Genomic DNA, 17,558 nt, shown 5'->3' with positions numbered 1-17,558 from the left:
ATGCCTTGTCAACTGTAATTTTATACCTAACACAGAATGCTTAGCAAATTTCCAAGTAAAACACAGAAATTCAAGTACAATAGCCTACCTATCATCCCCCTGTGTAACTTCAACAGCCCATGCCTTATGTATCTGGTTCACCCACTCCTTACACTTCTCACTGGAATCTGCTACCTGGAAACGAATATGGTAAATTTAACACCAAGACAACACTACACTATGGAGTGTTACTCTATATGGTGAGATCAACTGAAAATTAAATATTTTTTTCTATAAATGTATAAACTATGTATAATTTACATTTTATGACAAGACTTTCCTGACTTGTAATTTGAACTCTTGTGATAAGAAATAATTTCTGCATTAATTCAACATCCTCAGCAGATGTAAAATGGTGGTTTGGCTTCACCCTACCATCATGTTTGTAACTAGTAACAATGCAAGGCCCAGAAAATGGTTTGGGCCTAGCCAGGTGTTTCAGACTAGTGGTGAGGGTAGATGCCTGACTGGGCAGCTGGTGCTTGGATCAAGATGAAGGAAGCTCATGGCAACTAGCAAACAAAATGGCCAGAGAGGGCCCTGGCTACTAGCATGGGAAATGGATCAAGAAAACCTATGGTGACTAATATAACTGCGGTGGCTAACATATGGCCCCAAAACATATGCCACTGCCTGGCAAACTATATGCATTAAAGCAAATATTTTGCAAAGTCTACACAGTGTAACACTAGGCCAGGGCCAAGGAAGAGCATGTAACTGAAACTGGTCAGACCAGGGATGCGGGCAGGGTGGGGTGGGGTGGGGTGTTATAGACCCTGCATGGGTAAATACTGCATCAAACACAATGACTAGTATGTGGATGGGGGGGGGGGGGGAGTTTCATCCCTGCTGGAGGTGTAGTGCAGGCATTCGAGTAGGACACAGGATTGTGATTGTGATGGCTTCATGTTCATGAAGCTAGTGCTTAAAGAAAAGAAGACCAGAAAAATCTACACAGAGGTGTTTGCCCAGCCGGTGGCATGGCATACCAGGACGCAAGCTGAAAAATAGACCACCTTGGGCAGGATGGTGCACTGATAGCAAGCACATTTAGAGATCAATACAGGCATAGGATAATGCACACCTGCACAGCTGCCATTTTTCACTCAAAGATTATAGCAGGATTTGTATATACACAAATGCTCTCAGCTGATACTTCTTCCACTTAGAGATTATACAGAAAAAAATATATACACACAGGACACTGTGATGATAACCATCCCCCAAAAAGTGTGAAGCACTGGTGGAGGCAAGTTGACAACACCTGAGAGCCTGGGGGCCACTGCCAGCCCTCATGCACAACAGGACCATGCTGGCCCCTAGGACCAGCAAGCTTGCTTAAATACCTAGTGTTGAAAGGCACCACGCCAAGGTGCACAAGCAATACCCACCACCACTGGTGAAGCAAAAGGGCACTGGCACCATGACAATGAAAGACTACCACACACTGGTGCCTTCCATAGTCGTGCCTTCCATAGTCTCAAGACAGATGCAATTGCCTCTTTGGATGCCGTGGTCCCTGATGCACAGAGTGGCTTGTTGGTGTGTAGTTCTCTCTCATGCTGATGGCCCTGACCGATAAGGCTGTGCCTAGTCATTCACAAGAAGAGGACTTCCAGGTCACAATCCACTTCCACAGCCATACTGCCATCAAGATAGAGCCTGATACTGCAGTCCAGGTGCATATCATGGGCTACATATGCAAGGGCTCGAGCTGGCACTTTGAAAGGTGCGTGAAACTCAAGCTCCATGTTTTGCTGTACTGCCCATTGCATGGGAAGAGCTATATTTTGATGCCCAAATGCACAGCACCCCACTCCATCATTAATATCAAGAACGACTGCTGCTTTGAGTGGGCTATCCTCTGTCTGCTATACACACCCCAGAATGACAAACATGACTACTGGCCTGACAAGTAGCACCTAGGTAAATTGAAGTTTGGGGCTTGTCGACTTCCTAGTGAAGGTCCATGTGTCAACACATTCAAGTAACTCAATCTGGACATTGTTGTCAATGATTTTAGCTGGGAAAATGACCTCTACCGGTTCATTGTTAGCGAAAAGGTAAGGCTGCATAGTGTGGACCTGCTCCTGCTGGCTAGACTGGATGGGGAAGCCAACATAACCCACTATGCCTGAAACAAGAACTTTGGCCAAATGGTATACAAGCACATCAGCCATGAGCACAAAAAGGCACCACTGCTTGCGTGTTCTTCAGCCATGGACATACATGGGGTGACGTATGCCAGCAGCAGGTGAGACCTTCTGCACCAGCAACATGGAAGAACTTGCCATAAATGTGTAGATGTTGTTCAGGGACTACACAGGCTAGCAACAAGTCCCTCAAGTTTGTCAATTCACACAAACAAAGATCTGTGGACCTAGAATGAGAGCAGCAGCCAGGCAGCTGTCATTGAATACAAGAGCTTCTTGGCCAAATGTGCATCAGAATTGACTGGGCAGATGCATCTGGTGTTAGTGCCTCAATGCTGATGCACAGGCAACTGGTACCTTGGCCAACCTGACCAATTTTGGCTTCCAAAAATTAGAAAGTGTTGTTGCCCAACAAATCCATGGTGGACAGTCTGGCAGCCCCAAGGGCAATGATGTATGGGCATAGCTGGCAAAACATGTTGGTTGCTTTTGCAGAAGTTCCTGTGCCAGCTCAACGTTGGTGTGTACTGATTCCTGCTGAGTGGGATGAGGCTGCTGGCCAGACAGACATTGAGCAGAAGTGTCACTCTGAGCACAGCTGTAGCGAACCTGTGATAATTGAGCTTATGCTGCAGCTGCAGCTGGTGTCACCTCCAGAGTGGCCCACACCTGACTATTCTTACAACAACAACTGTGTCTCACTTTTGACCACCTTGGCTGAACAATGACAAGCCTACGCTCACCCATGTCAGAAAGCATTTCTGTTTTAAAAAGGATATGCTGTATCACACGTCACTCCTTGGACAAAAGCACCTACAACTGCTGGTTGATCAATTGTATGCTGGCCATCGCCATCATAAGCTCATAGGTGTCTTTTGGGGCCCAGAACAAGATCCAGGCAAATGCGCAGATGGCACATGTCACCCTGATCCTCAGCATGGCAGCAAAACAACAGGTTAATCACCCACACCAAAGATGAAGCCCTCATACAGATCGTGGCAGCACTGGGTATGGTTGGGAAGTTGTCTTGAACTTCATTGTGCTGTCTGCCACCACTGCCCCATGCTGCCCTGAGGCTACTGACCTCCTCAAGACACCTCCACCATATTCCAAGAGCATGACTGCAGACATGAACAGGATTTAGACATGCACATGGCCAATGGATATACCAATGAACATGTGAGATGCTTTTCATACAAAACAAGGGTGTCTCAAAAGAGTTGGTTGCCTGTGGTTCCTGTGGCCAGTGTGCCTTGATGTGGACCTGCCTTCATTAGCCTATTCTCTGGCTACCGTCTGCCTTGAGGTCATGCGTTAATGTGTGCCTTGATGTGGACCTGGCTTCATCAGCCTATTCTCTGGCTACTGTCTGCGTTGATGTAATGTGTGCCTTGATGTGGACCTGGCTTCATCATCCTATTCTCTGACCAAGGTGGGTGACCAGCCTCAGCAGTTTGTACAAACAGTTGCTTGAATGTGTAGGGGTATGGTGTCACAGAGTTCATAATAACCATTTTCTTTGACATGCCGCAACAAGAATTCATGGAGTACATTGACACAACTGAGGCCATAAATGCCTTATGGGTGCCATGTCTTGAGGTCATTCATTTGGCTGACATCTACATAGAAACCCAATGCAAGAGCAGTTTGCACTGAAATCGGGGTGTTAAATGCATGTTCTGTCAAAATATGGATTTTAAAGGTGTGTTCTGTCAAAATGTGTGAGTTACAGGTGTGTTCTGTCAAAATCTGGGTGTTAAAAGTGTGTTCTGTCAAAATTTGTGAGTTACGGGTGTGTTCTGTCAACATTTATGAGTTAAGGGTATGTTCTGTCAAAATTTGTGAGCTAAAAGTGTGTTCTGTCAAAATTTATGAGTTAAAGGTGTGTTCTGTCAAAATTTTCTTACTATCTTCACTCACATTTAATGGTTTTTGTAAGATTTTGAGGCCTTCAAATCAGGATAACTACCTGAAAATTTGATCAAATTCTGCCCAAAAAGTTTTAAGTAAAAGGTCATTAAATGGTTTTTAATTTTAGTAACAAGAACCATATAGGACAGCAGATCTGCATCATTTATATAAGCTTACAGAGCTGGTTTGTACAAATTTTCAAGTACCTTGTACAAAAATCAGAGCTGGTTCATACAAGTTTTGAAGTACCTTACACAAAAATCAGAGCTGGTTTGTACAAACTTTTAAGAACCTTGTACAAAAACTAGAGCTGGTTTATACAAGCTTTCAAGTACCTTGCACACACTTGTCTAGCACTGGGGCATCATGCCGCAGACATATAACACCATGTACCACCCAGTCGTATTATCCTGACACCAGGCATGCTAGTCCTAACATGAACCTCTTAATGCTCAGTGTCTAGCAATGCAATTTTAGTACCATTTGTATAACTTGGCTGGAATTCAAACCTGCAACCTCCCATGTCCGAGGCAGATGCTCTGACCACTTAAGCCACTGGAGCAGTGGATAAATATTATTGATAAAACATGATAAACCTTCATACCAACATACTTTCCATTAAATCTGGTCAAACTCTGTTGGGTTGTTTATGAAAAATGTTGATGACTAATGCATGTACAGATCATGGATTACACATGCAAGACTATACCATTTATCTCATTAAGTTAGTTCAGGACCTGTTCTTACATTTTAAAACTCTAACAAATTTAAGTCCATGAATGAAAGAGATATCAGTTAAAATTACTGACAACAGTGCAATGATGTCTTTCCTGTTAATGTGGTAGTTAGTAATGTCACAAAGACACTTGTGATATCCATCACTGTTACATGACATACACTTGTGATATCCACCACTGTTATATGACAAAGACACTTGTGATATCCATCACTGTTATATGACATACACTTGTGATATCCACCACTGTTATGTGACAAAGACACTTGTGATATCCATCACTGTTATATGACAAAGATATTTGTGATATTCATCAGTTATATGACAATGACACTTGTGATATCCATCACTATTATATGAGACACATGTGATATCCACCATTGTTATATGACAGGCACTTGTGATATCCACCACTGTTATATGACAATGACACTTGTGATATCTATTACTGTTATATGACAAAGACACCTGTGATATCCACCAGTGTTATATGACAAAGACACTTGTGATATCCACCACTGTTATATGACAAAGACTATTTATTTAGCTCCAGTATTTCAAATATGTAACTGCTAAACAAAAGTCATTTAAGCAGCACTTACAAATATGAATGACCTAGTCCCTGTGTTGATTTCAAACCGAGTCCCTCCCTTTTCTGGAAGTGCTCTTACAGTCTGGACCTCACTCAGATCAATGGACCCAATACAGGAAGATCTCTGAAAGATCTCTGAATATTTTATGTATAGTAGATACAATTTTTTTAAAAATAATAAAAGCTAAAGCAAGATTTTGCAGAACTTAATGTAAACACATACAAGTCTGATCCAACAGCAAACAACACACAATGCACCGGTTGGCTGATTTGGGTCTATGCTTATTTGTAAGGACTAATCAGTACAAACAATATAAGCTCAGCTGAGAGTGGGGGAAGCATACGAAATTACAGGACCAGAGGGGATTCAGCAGGAGTTTAGGAGACTCTTGGGCATGCAGTATTGCATGCAAGGCCACATTTCAAATGAAGGCCAGCAGAGACCCACACAAAAAGCCTGTCTTTTGATGCCATTCAGAAGTGGCAGGAACTTGAGATCCATACAAGTTACTGAATCAGATGTGATGCATTTTTCAATGTGTGCTGCAAAACTAATGGCATGCAGATGTGTATGCCCCATAATGGCATGCAGCTGTGTATGCCCCATAATTCTTCAGATATACTAATGGCATGCAGATGTGTATATCCATAATTCTTCAGATATACTAATGGCATGCAGATGTGTATACCCCATAAGTCTTCAGATATACTAATGGCATGCAGATGTGTATCCCCCAGAATTCTTCAGATATACTAATGGCATGCATATGTGTATGCCCCATAATTCTTCAGATATACTAATGGCATGCAGATGTGTATCCCCCATAAGTCTTCAGAAAAACTAATGGCATGCAGATGTGTATGCCCCATAAATCTTCAGATAAACTAATGGCATGCAGATGTGTATGCCCCATAAGTCTTCAGATATACTAATGGCATGCAGATGTGTATGCCCCATAATGGCATGCAGATGTGTATGCCCAATAATGGCATGCATATGTGCATGCCCCATAATGGCATGCAGATGTGTATGCCCCATAATGGCATGCAGATGTGTATGCCCCATAATGGCATGCATATGTGTATGCCCCATAATGGCATGCAGATGTGTATGCCCCATAATGGCATGCAGATGTGTATGCCCCATAATTCTTCAGATAAACTAACGACATGCATATGTGTATGCCCCATAATTCTTCAGATAAACTAATGGCATGCAAATGTGTATGCCCCATAATTCTTCAGATATACTAATGGCATGCAGATGTGTATGCCCCATAATGGCATGCAAATGTGTATGCCCCATAATTCTTCAGATAAACTAATGGCATGCATATGTGTATATCCATAAGTCTTCAGATAAACTAATGGCATGCAGATGTGTATGCCCCATAATGGCATGCAGATGTGTATGCCCAATAATGGCATACATATGTGTATGCCCCATAATGGCATGCAGATGTGTATGCCCCATAATGGCATGCAGATGTGTATGCCCCATAATGGCATGCATATGTGTATGCCCCATAATGGCATGCAGATGTGTATGCCCCATAATGGCATGCAGATGTGTATGCCCCATAATTCTTCAGATAAACTAATGGCATGCATATGTGTATGCCCCATAATTCTTCAGATAAACTAATGGCATGCAAATGTGTATGCCCCATAATTCTTCAGATATACTAATGGCATGCAGATGTGTATGCCCCATAATGGCATGCAAATGTGTATGCCCCATAATGGCATGCAAATGTGTATGCCCCATAATTCTTCAGATAAACTAATGGCATGCATATGTGTATATCCATAAGTCTTCAGATAAACTAATGGCATGCAGATGTGTATGCCCCATAATGGCATGCAGATGTGTATGCCCAATAATGGCATGCATATGTGTATGCCCCATAATGGCATGCAGATGTGTATGCCCCATAATGGCATGCAGATGTGTATGCCCCATAATGGCATGCATATGTGTATGCCCCATAATGGCATGCAGATGTGTATGCCCCATAATGGCATGCAGATGTGTATGCCCCATAATTCTTCAGATAAACTAATGGCATGCATATGTGTATGCCCCATAATTCTTCAGATAAACTAATGGCATGCAAATGTGTATGCCCCATAATTCTTCAGATAAACTAATGGCATGCATATGTGTATATCCATAAGTCTTCAGATAAACTAATGGCATGCAGATGAGTATGCCCCATAATGGCATGCATATGTGTATGCCCCATAATGGCATGCAGATGTGTATGCCCCATAATGGCATGCAGATGTGTATGCCCCATAATTCTTCAGATAAACTAATGGCATGCAGATGTGTATGCCCCATAATTCTTCAGATATACTAATGGCACGCATATGTGTATATCCATAATTCTTCAGATATACTAATGGCATGCAGATGTGTATGCCCCATAATTCTTCAGATAAACTCCTTGTCTATGTGCTGTACAAAACAACTCTGAATGCTTTGAAACGTTTTTGTAAATAACTCCATCTACCGCAAGGCCACCAATAATAAAGAAATGTTTTCTATGCTTGCTGGTCAAAAGAAGGGGTATAAAAGTCTCAGAGTTTAGGTTCAGGGTCGTAGTTCCAACTGGGGCTTTCATCACTGTTAGAATAAATCAGCACATGTCTGAATATGATCATATTGATTACACATTACTCTGGTGTTACTCATCAGCAAGAATATCAAGACTGACTTGATAATTCCAGGCAGAGCCACCAATACTCTTTCTGCTAGCATTTTTAAACATCCCAACCTAACATCAAGATGCTTTTCTCATCCATTCCTTTGCTGCACCAGGGCCAGGTTAGGTGCCAAGGCTGGAGGTGGCACTGTGTTGGCATGTATCTACAAGCAGAAGCCAATAATGTGTCCCAAACTACTGAAGGTTCACATAAGCCAAGGAGTTTATTGCTGTGATGTCAGAACCCTTGACCAAGCACAACATGCATGGTAGGCAAGGTGAAGATGGCACCCACCATTATGGGAAGGTCCCTGTTTGTTGCAAAGGCAGTCTCCACTAAACTGCTGCATGTTTCTTTGACTCAATGGCCCACAGCATTTTGATTTTGCAGGTGGTGCAACACTTGCTATGCTGTTGCTTAAGGTGCAGCACATAATCAATCTTGAGATGGGCTGCATGGGCTACAATGTGACCATGGGCATTACCCTGCTGCCTCTATTTAACAAGCTTCTTTTGGACAGTCCTGTGAATTTCTGCTCAGTAGGTGCTCACTCAGCAACAGCCCTACAACTTGTGGTGTAGCTATTTACTTAAGTTGAGACAGGTACTCCACATGGGACATGTCTAGATACAAGAGACTGGACCACTGAAAGTGGTCATCAATAATCCACACCTTGCATGCATTTTTCATGGCAAACCATTGGGAGCTGTGCACAATGCTGGCATAGCTAAGACACTAGTCTTGGCCTGTTATGGCCTGCTTGGCAGAGGCGATGGTTATCTCAATGATGTCATTTTGCACAAGCACCTGCTGTTCATTTGTCCATGCAATCGTGACTTGGATGTTCTGGTGCTAGCTTTTTCTGAATGATAGACAAGTATAACCAGTCTGTCTGGAAAGTGCTGTTATGACTCAAGAGTTTCTGGGCAATCCCCCTGCAGTGGACCCTTTGATGAGTGGCCATGCATTATCACACTGTGATAAGTGGATCTCCTCAGTGAGCTAAATCTCCTCAGGTCCCATAATGTGGTATGCTCCACCCCCACCCCCATCCCAGCTGCTAACCCTGATCTGCTGGTGCATTATGTGATGGCAGAGCAGGACTTACTTTGTTCCTAATCAGTGGAAACACACAACAAACACCATTAACTGCTGGTCCATGATGACATGGAATATCAGGGTCTGTGTGGTTTATTGTTGGATCAAAGTTATATGCAAATTTATATTGTAGTTTCCAATTTGCTCACAAGTCTTGCAAACATTTGTTTCCCAAAATACTTGCATTGTACTACATCTGTGGATACCATATAATCTACAATTATAAATCTGTTACAATAACTAGCATTGACATGGTTATCAGATCTCCACTGTCCTATGTGAAGATCTGATGATGACAGCTTAAGGGTCATGTTCTGGTGACCTTTGAATTAGCCAATGGAAATGCAGCTTTCAAAAATCTGAAATGTGAATCAAATCATTCAGTACACACTCGTGCTCTTTATCCACACTACACAATCTCAAAATGCAAAAATATAAAAAGATTTCATTTGATTGGTTGATAAAATTAGTGATTATGATAATAACATAAGTTACCAGAACATGACCCTTAAGTGGTCACTGTCAGATCTTCATGTATAACAGTGAAGATCTGATTTTAATCCAATTGAGTTATCATTGTAGATTCAAACTAACAATTTCATTACAAGACAAGTTTATTGGCCAAAACATATTTAGATCTCTAAATGCAATAATTATTCAGATTATGGCAACAAAAAAATGTAGGAGAATAGCTACACCTTTGTGCCTGAAGATGTAAACTAATACTTTGTGTAGGTTACCGAGCATCAGCTGTTGTCTCAGAAAACAAATTCTGTATGTTGTTTCAAACTATTTTCACTACAAATGTTTGTTTTTGGTTAGCAATAAATCTGTCACAGGGAAAAAGAAGGCAGATGTCATATTTTATCTGATTACCAGTAAATAAATGGATTGGGTTACACATGTATTATCTATCAATGTCAAGTACAATATAAATTTGTGTAGGTATGTATGACAAATTATACAAATGTACTTTGTCAGGTTTCAGTCAGGTTGTATTTAAGTATGTGTGACACTTCTTTACCTGAAGGGTTAAATGAACTGTGCTTGCTTTGTTATATTTTTTATGATTAATCATGCTTTGTAAACAGAGGCTTCGAAGCATGTTTATCACATTCAATGAGTTACATTTTATAAATGAAGTTTATTATTATTACTATTATTATTGTTGTTGTTGTTATTATTATTATTATTATTATTATTATTATTAATATTATTTAAGCATTTGTTTTAGTCTTGGTGACTTACCTCATATTGCTAAAACGTCAACAAATGCTGAGAATAATGCTAAACATTGATTAAGAAAACCAATTTTTCTGCAGCGTTACTTCATTAATTAAAACTGAATTTTTCTAATTTATTTCCATTCTTCTTCACTACTCTCTCTGACATGATAAATTATCCAAGTCAGTTTTATATCCCATAATATTACATTATGAATACATGAATTCAATAACATATTCCAAATAATAGAAAATGGGCAAATATTTGTCTAGACCTATACTAGAACTATAAGCACTGGAAAGATTCTCTTTCTTTTCAACTAAATTCTTGAACGAAAGCAAGTAAAATAACATGACAAAGTTCCAATTTTTTTATAGCACTTACATTCTGCTGAAATGACTTTTTGGACAATACTTTGGGAAGATCGATATTCAGTCAAAATATCTCTGATACAAAATGTACAGAGAAAACTTACCCTATTTTCTTTGTAGTAATTCAGTGACTTCTTATGCAGTACCATCCACACTTTATTATTTTTTAGGATCTGAAATCAATCATGCAAAATGACTAAAAGTAAAAAATCAGCAGATCATGATACAATGGTATTCAGTACCATTAAGGTGGTGTGTGTGTGTGTGTGTGTGTGTGTGTGTGTGTGTGTGATTTGGATTTTCAATGTACCTTTAACAATTTTTCAGTCATATCGCAATGATGTCTTCAGTGTGACAGCTTATAGTGATGTCTAGCACTGGGGCATCATGCCGCAGACATGTAGCATGATGTCCCACCGAGTCACACTATCCTGGCACCAGGCCAACCAGTCCTAACACTAACCTCTTAATTCTGAGTGTCTAGAGAGGCACCTGCTAGTACCATTTTTATAAGTCTTTGGTATGACTTGGCTCGGGTTCAAACCCATAACCTCCTGCATCTGACACAGATGCTCTGACCACTAGGCCACCAGTGTGGTGTCTGTCTTTGTAAAATCAATACTTATTGCATATGAGGTACTGAATGACATGAGCATTAAATTATGATATCACTGGCTGACCCACAGTAGTTCTGTGGTTAGTGTGCGAGACTAGCAACAGGAAGGGTTCAGGTTTAAATCCTACTATCAAAACAGCCAGGGTCTGCTACCATGGTGTGTCCTTGGGCAAACACTTTAATCTAATTGCCCCAGCACTGAATATCCTACATGTGTTCCAGTGCCATAAAGCACTGAACTCAAAAATATAAAAAAATGATATCACTTTATGATGTACTGAATGACATGATCATTATATTATGATATCACTGTATGATGTACTGAATGATATGATCATTATATTATGATATCACTGTATGATGTACTACTGATGGGAATCAGTCAGAATTTCATTATCTATAATCGATTCCACTTAAGGGGGCACTCATCAGTTATTATATACTTTTGAGAGAGTGATGTACGTAATGTGAAGTTGTTTGCATTTAAAATGTGCACAGTGGCAAGAATGTTGGCATACCTCTATGTTAATTTAATGTGGCTGAAATTTCTTTGGATATTGTACTTATGGAAATGCACACTGCTAACTAAAAGGACTGCTCCCTTGTGCTCCAAAAATCAGCCTGAATTTGTCTAAAGTACACTATCCTTAGCAGCTATTAAAATAGGGAAAATTAATTTTGCCAGACTAGACAATACCAGCTTCTGAAAGTGCAATGAATGAATTACCAAATATATAAAATGTAAAAAAAAGTTATCGGATCTTTCTCTAAAGTTCAGGAAGTGAAAATGACCAAGCACTTTTTTGAAAGGTGGACATCTGGAGTAAGGCTAAGCTGTATACACTATAACCCATATTACACCCATCAATCATACACCAAAATAAAGGGAATTAAAGGTTCTTTGAACTATACCTAAGATATACCACATCTTTTTAAATAGCCAGTATAACCAGTGAGGAAAGCCGGGGAAATTATTTTTCTTTAAAATTCTAAGCCTATGCAAAATATGAAACTGTAGAGCACCACCTAACCAACTGATAATCAATTATAATCAGTCACTAAGAGCGAATTTTAAGTTTTGTTTGTTATACAGTTATATTATTGATCAAGAGTTCAAAACATTAACAAATGTACAGGAGTAATGATATGTATATTTTAACCTAATAAAAAATATTAAAAAATTCTATTGTTTTGTTATTTTTGTTCTACAATTTTGTTAAACGAAAGCAACTTTTTATGGCTGTTAAGTCTTGTGTAACTGATATACTCTTGCAATCCCCAAAACCATTTCATTCACATGTGATGTGTCTATAATTTAAAGTAGAGAAGGACATATTTTTCTTCCTTGTCATTATTTACAAATTCTATTTAAAAAAATTACATTTCAATTGAAAGCATCAAAATGTATTAACTCAAATATTGTACAGCTTAATCATGTAGTCATGACTATAATTATAAAATTTTGCAGCTACAGAATATGGTATGGTTTTATATTTGAAAGTTGTAAAGGGAATAAACAATTCAGATCAACTTAATGGATTGGAAGCCCAATTTAGCTTACCATTTCCAAAGAAGTTTTACTAACCTTTGTGTTTTGCATGTGACTAAAAAGAGGTACTCTTCCTTTACCAACTGATGATCTATTATAATCAATAACTGGAACAACACTAGTATGAAATAATGAATGACATGACTGTTACATTATGGCATCACTGCATGATGCACTGAATGACATGAGTATTACATTATGGCATGATGTACTGAAGGACATCATACAGTGATGCAGTATGGTGCCCTAAATGATATGGGCATTACATTATGACATCACTGTACGACGTCCTGAATAACATAGGAAATACATTATGAAATCACTGAATGATGTCCTAAATGACATGAACATTACAGTATGACATCATTGTATGATGTCCTGAATGACATGAGTATTACATTATGATGTCAATGTATGGTGGCGGACAGTCCTGAATGATATGGGCATTACATTATGACATCACTGTATGGTGCCCTGAATGGCATAAACATTACATTATGACATCACTGTATGATGTCCTGAATGATATGAACATTACATTATGACATCACTTTATGGTGTCCTGAATGATATGGGCATTACATTATGACATCAGTGTATGGTGTCCTGAATGACATGAACATTAAATTATGACATCACTGTATGATGTCCTGAATGACATGAACATTAAATTATGACATCACTGTATGATGTCCTGAATGATATGGGCATTACATTATGACATCACTGTGTGGTGCCCTGAATGACATAAACATTACATTATGACATCACTGTATGATGTCCTGAATGATATGGGCATTACATTATGACATCACTGTATGATGTCCTGAATGACATGAACATTACATTATGACATCACTGTATGATGTCCTGAATGATATGGGATTTACATTATGACATCACTGTATGGTGTCCTGAATGACATAAACATTACATTATGACATCACTGTATGATGTCCTGAATGATAATGGACATTACATTATGACATCACTGTATGATGTCCTGAATGACATGAACATCACATTATGCATCACTGTATGATGTCCTGAATGATATGGGCATTACAGTATGACATCACTGTATGACATCCTGAATGACATAAACATTACATTATGACATCACTGTATGATGTCCTGAATGATATGGGCATTACATTAAGACATCACTGTATAATGTCAAATTTAACCTAGGGGTATCATAGTGCAATAAAATCAGAAGAGATTGGCTTTAAATTGACGTGGTTGTGACATCTGTTTCTAAATAAATTGTGAAAAAGAAAAATATTGCTATGATTTTAATAACAAAATAATGGTCCTATGAAAGACAATTATAATCAACAAAAAGTCTGACTTGTGAAATCTGTAGTGATTTATCACCAGCTATAAACTGACTTGATAAGTTTTCTGTTGAGGAAAACATGGGTGATTCTCTCACCATTTTACCCCTTAGTTATAAGAGAAATCTATGAACCTCAACCTGTACAAATTTGATGAATTTTTAAATACTCAATAAACTAAGTCATCCAAACTATTATTTCATGGGCAAAATCAGCGATATGGTAATTTTTCCCATACGTTTTAATGCACTGTGTTAAAATAACAACAAAACAATGGTGGGGCGCAAGTGTAATTTGAATCTGGACACGTGAATGTTTTGTAAAAGTCACTTGAACTGCATATGTCTGAAGAAAATATTGTTGAGCACCATTTACAGTAAATGGCACAAACAAGTAATACTCTATACCCAAAACATGGAAACAATACCTCAACAACTTTTTAATTAGATGAAAAATGAAAACAGTTACTATAAAAGAAAAGGAAAAATTGCAAAGGAAATAAGAGGAGGAAAAAGGAAAGGAAAACAATAAATAATGATGTGAATGTTTCAGGTGCTATACATTCTATATATCATTGAGTCATACGATTGCCATGCCACATCCAGGATATATATTTAAGGATACAAATCAATACTTGAAACTCGAAAGAAACCAGTGTTAAAAATTTAGTATTTTGAATGCATTAAATGATGTTTGAAACTAATCAAATTCATATTTGTCAAATAAAAAATATAGTTTTCAACACTGTATAAATCCTTTAAAGGCCACTAATGGAGCATACGAGTTGTCTTTTTTATTAAGACCAATGCATTGTACATGCCAATTAGCTTGAGTAATAATTTCATTTGGCAGCTAATCCTTTCCTAATAATCCCAGTATAATGCACTTTTCATTGGAACCAATTTCAAGTATGGTCCTTTCTTGTCCAAAAGTAGTAAGGCAACAAAAACAAAAAATTAATGTCAGCAGGAACATAGACAAAGATATGTTAAATTGCTTCCACAGTTCGATTAAAGAAAGGTGCAAAGAGAGTCAATCACCAGATTAATTTAAACAAAAAGTAACTGGAAGTTGATATTCTATTTCTAATTTGATGCTGCAACCATTTTACATCTACACTTGTATTAAACTTTTCTGATCAGCAACTAATTGTCATTGACACTAAAACCATTCTGTTAAACTACTTGTCATTGGTGGTAAAAGCAGAAATAATGCACCAGATCTGCTGATTTCTAAAAAGTTTTGTTTACTTCATGCCAAATGGGGCACAGGTGGTTGAGTGGTCAAAAATGCTTGCCTCAAGCGATCTCGGCCATCTCACCTCTGTTCACATGGCTTCGAGTCTTAGGCCAGGCTAATGTGGTTATGTGAGAAAGCTTGCCATAAGCTGCCCCATGGGTCAGTGGTTCTTACTGGTCACCAGCCTATTATGTACTGAAAAATTAAAATTAACTCCAAAACAACAAGAAATTCCTTTCTGAAATACATAAATGTGTGTTGATCTAGTTTGAGCAGTCAATATTGGCTTAGATGAGCAGTTGTTGATGACTTTCATCAGGACATATTTCCCTGTCATCTTTAGGAATTGTCCAATACCTACATTATAATTTAAGGTTAATTTAGTACACTTTTAAAATGTAATTTTTAATTTAAAATATTATGGAGTTAAGTCTCACAAAATGAACAGCCTAATTTCTGATGTACTCCACATTTGTATAATTGTACAGGCAAATTATGAACACCTTTATGAGAAGAAGTACTTTAGTGCCATAGTTATATGAGTACAAGCAGAGGAGGGAGCATTGGGATTTTATCCCAGAGTATAATGTAACTGAGTACAGTGTACTCCACCACACAGCTTGTATAGCATTCAAAATAAGATCAAAGTTTAGCCAGAGATTTTCACACCATCTATCCCTCTCTATGTACCCATTTGTGCCAAAAGATAGCTATAGGCAATATGAGCTAAAATTGGTTTATCATATTACTAGTAAGAGACATTAGTTCCTTTGAGTCATTCATTGACAATATTAATTAAATAAAAATTAACTTTAAGATTTCTTTCAGATATAAATTAAAATTTGTATTTAACAATAAAGGTAAATTTAACATCTAGTTGCCTAACTAAATGTCACAAAAAAGCCTAAATGTACATGCAGAGAAATAAACACACATAAATGATGTTTTATTCAAAATTACATGCAGAAGTTAAACATGCTAGACTAAATAGCATAAACATAACCATACAGAAGGAAAAAAGGACACGGTCATAAATTTCACATAAAAATAAAAGTTTTAGTAGTAGAAACATGAAAACACAGCAAAGAACATATTTAAATTGTTAATTATTACACAAAACTTGACACAGTAGGGAGTTCAATTAAGACAAAGCATGCCTATATCAGAGTGCATATAACAAAATGTAAGAATTTCAGGCAAGCAAGAGCTCAATCTAAGTACACACAACTACAAAACAAAAGTACTTAGTGTACAGAAAACTAAAGACAACATGTGTGTGTGTGTGTGTGATTTGGATTTTTAATGTAGCTTTAACAATTTTTCAGTCATATCGCTATGATGTCTGCAGTGTGGCAGCTTATAGTGATGTCTAGCACTGGGGCATCATGCCGCAGACATGTAGCATGATGTCCCACCCAGCACATTATCCTGACACCAAGCCGACCAGTCCTAACACTAACCTCTTAATGCTGAGTGCCAAGTGAGGCAGCTGTTAGTACCATTTTTTTATAAGTCTTTGGTATGACTCAGCTGGGGATCAAAGCCACGTCCTCCTGCATCTGAGACAGACGCTCTAACCACTAGGCCACCAGAGCGGTCAACAAATGTGACTTCCAATAATATGAAAGTAAAGCTTAAACTTTTTTTACTATTATGGCAACAGATATATCTCTTCTAATCTTATCAAACTGTACATCAATCAGACAGCTCTTGTTTTTAAATAAATTATAGGCATGAAATCAAGGCATTACAAAAAGGAATGAAGGAAATGCAGTCTTTAACCATTATCAAATTGCACTTATGTATGGGTCATGTAACTGGATCTGAAAATATTTCATGATGCAAAATATAGAACAGAATACAGATGGATGGATGGATAGACTATTCTTCTGAGTTGATGATGTAAAATGCTACTACATATAAATTATGTCATTAGAATAAAACTGACATAGGTAAAGATGGATTGATTAGAAATTAGAGTGAT

The 17,558-nt window shown here is 38.2% G+C and overlaps 1 protein-coding gene across 7 annotated transcripts in view; it reads right to left on the bottom strand.

Annotated features, from left to right (window-relative positions):
- LOC149802529 (uncharacterized) overlaps positions 1-17,558 on the bottom strand; it is a 33,228-nt gene that overhangs the window by 7,923 nt on the left and 7,747 nt on the right. For 3 of the 7 annotated variants that reach the window (XM_089951768.1, XM_089951769.1, XM_089951767.1), the window contains 3 exons: positions 10,938-11,006; positions 5,442-5,555; positions 89-174 (listed from right to left, as the gene is read on the bottom strand). In XM_089951768.1, coding sequence (XP_089807894.1) covers positions 89-174; positions 5,442-5,555; positions 10,938-10,982 — 245 coding nt within the window. In that variant the 5' untranslated portion in view covers positions 10,983-11,006. The remainder of the gene's footprint in view (positions 1-88; positions 175-5,441; positions 5,556-10,937; positions 11,007-17,558) is intronic. The other 4 variants (XM_089951772.1, XM_089951771.1, XM_089951770.1 and 1 more) reach the window with 3 other exon arrangements.

This window comes from Sinohyriopsis cumingii, chromosome 3 (assembly GCF_028554795.1).
Source record: "Sinohyriopsis cumingii isolate HCF-2022 chromosome 3, ASM2855479v2, whole genome shotgun sequence".
NCBI classification, from domain to species: Eukaryota; Metazoa; Mollusca; class Bivalvia; order Unionida; family Unionidae; genus Sinohyriopsis; species Sinohyriopsis cumingii.
Note: the sequence above shows the minus strand (reverse complement) of the source record. Positions and strands in the feature narration are given on the sequence as shown.